Genomic DNA, 3,739 nt, shown 5'->3' on the forward strand with positions numbered 1-3,739 from the left:
TTGACAGTTAAAAAAGAACTCCTAGGTAAGAAGGCCTGAAATTTCCCCACACCCTTCAGCCTCCTAGATCATCAGGACAGGAACAATAGAAAAGGGCAAGAAATGAATATATTAATGATGACGCTTATGGACAGAGAAAAATTAAAATTATTAAACTGTCATGTCAGAAAATAAAGACTCTCCCTGGGGAACAATATTTTACAAAGCACAAGCCAGCCAATCCTGTTATCCTGAGTAAAATTTTAATAAATAATGCCATTTGTTTCACTAATTTTAAAAGCTAAATACAGAAGATACATCGTTTTGCCTCAGGCAAAAAGAACATGGAGCCTACATGATTACCGGGACTTTTTTGAACACTACTCAGTTCGGCAGCACTGCAAAAGAGCTCCTGTTCTGCCAGTCTGCTTTCTATTAGTACAGATTAATTCACAATGTTTAAATCCCCCTCTTTATGTCCAAGCATATAAATTACTTTTACTTTCACAGTCTTATCATAAACTTGTTAACACAAAAGAACCGAGTTAACATATGAATGCTGTGGAGAAGAGCTAGTGGTAAACAAAACTGCATTATGTAAATAGTAAAAAAATAAATACTCCAAAACTAAATTCACTCTGTCAAATAACCTTGTCATTACTCTTGGTTCAGGTGATGGCTTTCAGTTTCAAATAAAACTCATTTTTAAAAGGGGAGGGCCCAGTGACAGCAAGACACAACTCACCTTAGACAAACAGAATCATACTCCTGATGTTCTAAGTTTTAATTTAGACTGGTTTAGGTACAATAAAAAAGAAACCTGAAAACACATGCTATTTTCGTAACAAATACCAGGTTGCCAGATTTGTTGGCATACTTTTTGCAAGCTAGAAACTAGAAGCAGAAGAACCCTTTTCACAGGAGTAGGCTACAGTTATGAAAGCTTTGAGTATAAGAAGTAATGGCATTAGGGAAGGGTTTTTTTTTTCCATATTGGTACATGTTTAGTTTGTCATTAAAAAAAAGAAACAAAGAAAAAAAACCCACTGAATTTGACAAAAAATAGTTGTATTACTAATGGTTACTTCTATTTCTAACTGCCTCACATAGAGAGCATTAAGACATTTAGGCACTTGTTTTTCCCCCTAATACTGTTCTTTTATTTTAATCTACATAAAATCATTCAACACTAAATACGAAAAATGTAAACTTAATTTTTCCCAAGAAGAAAAGTTGTAAGATTATATTTTCCTATTCAATTTAAGAAAGCAACCAGCTCCTCCCAGACTAGAGGCTTTTATTTTCACTCTTCTGATCTTTTTCTCACTCCTCTTCCCCCTAAAACTTTTCCATAAATAAATTAAAGGGAAATAATTAAAGCTCAGTTGATTTGCAATTCCTGTTTGAAAGAAAGAAGAAAAGGAGAACAAATTATTGAAGTGGGCATATGGGTTGGCCAGAACCAAAACTGAGTGCTTTTTTTATTTGGGTTTCTTCCCCCCTGATCTTGGGGCGAAAGAGATAAACGCAAAAGAGAAGTGGGGAGCGAAGAGGGAAAGTATGTTTGATGTCACTGTTGGTTTCGATTTTTTAAAAGGTATCTGTGAAAGTCCACCATTCTCTTTTGCACAAAGAACCAAGAACCCCAGAAACAAGCTGCGAAAATGTTCCTGATTTCTATTTACAAGTGTCCCTAGTTGCTGTGATTGGTTGCCGCTTCAGCCTCCGTCCCTCCCCATTTAAGAGCCCAAGTCCACCAGACTGGAGGTGAGAGGCCCCAGCAGAGAGTCCTGGAGCTGATGCTGGTGGGCCTGCAGGCCGTGGCTGGGCTGCGAGGCTGTTAGGCCCGGGAGAGAATAGTTGGAGCTCCTGGCGTGGCCCATATTGCCCTGCAGCAGAAGGACCGAGTTCTGGTCTGGACTTTGGGGAGGTGAGAATTCCTCTTCTGAGCTGGACATGAGCGGCTTGCCCCCTTCCAGCGGAGAGAGCTGATTCTGCTTGTTGGAGGAGGAGTTATTGTTTTCGGTGTTCTCCCTAAGAAATAGAGGACAACAACATATGGTTAAAAAAAAAAGTGTGAGGTGAAGGGAGGGAAGCTGGAAGGAGGAAAGGGCCATTGTGCAATCTGTCACCAACCCAAATGGAAGAGCTCTGCCCTCCCGCCCATCCCCAAGGGTCTTGGAGGAGGCAGTGGAGACGGAGAAATGGGAGCTACAGCCAGGGCCTGCCACTGCGACCTAGGTTCTCTTCTCTTTCTCTCTTCTAGGTTTCCAAGGCCCGATGAGCAGAATTTGATCCAAAAAAAATTTTTAAGTATGTTTTAGATTTTGTTCGAGCCGTTCTGTTTAAGTACCATCAACCGGAACCATATTTCGAACTAGGTCTGAAACCCTTCCAAAAAATGTTCGCTGGTGATTGAGCGATGAAGGGGGCAATCCGAGGACCCAATACACACATGTTTGGGGTGAATCAAGTTAACTGCCTGTTTCCATCCTGGGAAACAAACAGGACAGGTCATGAGAAGTGGTGCCCAGAACGGCCCGGTGACCTGCGTAAACACAGGAGCTCGGCCAGTCTCTCCGATTTCACCCGGGAGTGGGCGCTACGGCCTGGCTTGCAGGGGGGCCGGTCGCAACAGAGGGTAACTGAGGAGAGGCGCAATCCCGCTCCGTGGTCAGTAGCTCCAGGCCCGCTTTCAAACTTCCCACCAACCGTGCACGGCAACCCACCTTTTCCCCCCGCGGGGAACACCTCGCCCCCCTCCAGCAGCGAACCGGCCGCGGGATCCTGCCCTGGCGCTGGGCTCGGGGAACCGGGTCCCGCGTAACCCGAGCATTTCGCAGCCGACGCCGCTTCCGCCTTCTGCGCGCTCGCGTCCTCTCCTTTTCTTTCTCCTTCCCTCAGCCTCTCTTCCCGGAGAGCCCATTCCAGCGGACTTTATTATCCAAGGCCCGCGGTTTCCCACCCACACGGGAACGAGGAAGCCGGCTCTTCGGCCTCCGGGCTCGGAAGTGAACAAAGGAAAGCAGCCACCCCGCGCTCAGGTTTCCCCCCGACCCCCAGGCTCCGCGGGGCGCGCTCCCCGCGCTTTCACGAATCTCAGTCGGAAACTCCACAGTCGAAGGAGGGAGCCTGGCCAGGTGGCCTTGCGTTTGCGCGGGGAGCGGGGGAGGCAGGCCAGCAGAGAGGCCACCTCATGCTCCTGATATTGAACTTTATTCTGAGAGCATAGGAGCCATTCAAGGAATTAGAAGAGGAGAGGGAGCCACACAATAGGCTTTACAAAGCAGTGGAGAATAAATTGAACCTGCATGTATCCATCATCCAATTTTGATACTAATTTGTATACAGCTTTATCTCTTCTCTCATTCCTCCTTCCTTCACTTAAATTAGAAATACTTTTTCTGTGATAGAGTAGACTTCCAGTTGATTTGCTTTGGGATCCACCCCGAGGGGATTGCTAGAGCACATTTCTTGGAGCGCACCCGGAGCGAGTGCGCGACCCTCGGCCCCACCGCGCCTCTCTCCTCGCGATAACGACCCTTCGCTTCCCGCGGAGCCAGGGACTCACTCTCCGCCCCCTGCCCTCGCCGGAGCCCGCCGGGAAAGCAAGAAAACCGAGCCTAGCGCCAGCAGTTTCGGACGCTCACACCCCAGAGCAACCCACGCGCGGGTGCTCCCGGCAGACGGGGCCCCATTCCTAGCAGGCGATTCAGGGTTCATGAACTTTTCGCGCTGCGCCGCTCAGCGGAGGCCTGGG

General features: G+C 47.4%; 1 protein-coding gene across 1 annotated transcript in view; it reads right to left on the bottom strand.

Moving 5' to 3' along the window:
- Window positions 1-226: 226 nt before the first annotated feature.
- Six1 (SIX homeobox 1) overlaps window positions 227-3,739 on the bottom strand; it is a 4,528-nt gene continuing 1,015 nt past the window's right edge. Inside the window, exon 2 of the mRNA XM_010605740.2 lies at window positions 227-2,013. Coding sequence (XP_010604042.1) covers window positions 1,719-2,013 — 295 coding nt within the window. The 3' untranslated portion in view covers window positions 227-1,718. The remainder of the gene's footprint in view (window positions 2,014-3,739) is intronic.

Source organism: Fukomys damarensis, unplaced genomic scaffold (genome assembly GCF_012274545.1).
Source record: "Fukomys damarensis isolate Sample0158 unplaced genomic scaffold, DMR_v1.0_HiC HiC_scaffold_21, whole genome shotgun sequence".
NCBI lineage: Eukaryota > Metazoa > Chordata > Mammalia > Rodentia > Bathyergidae > Fukomys > Fukomys damarensis.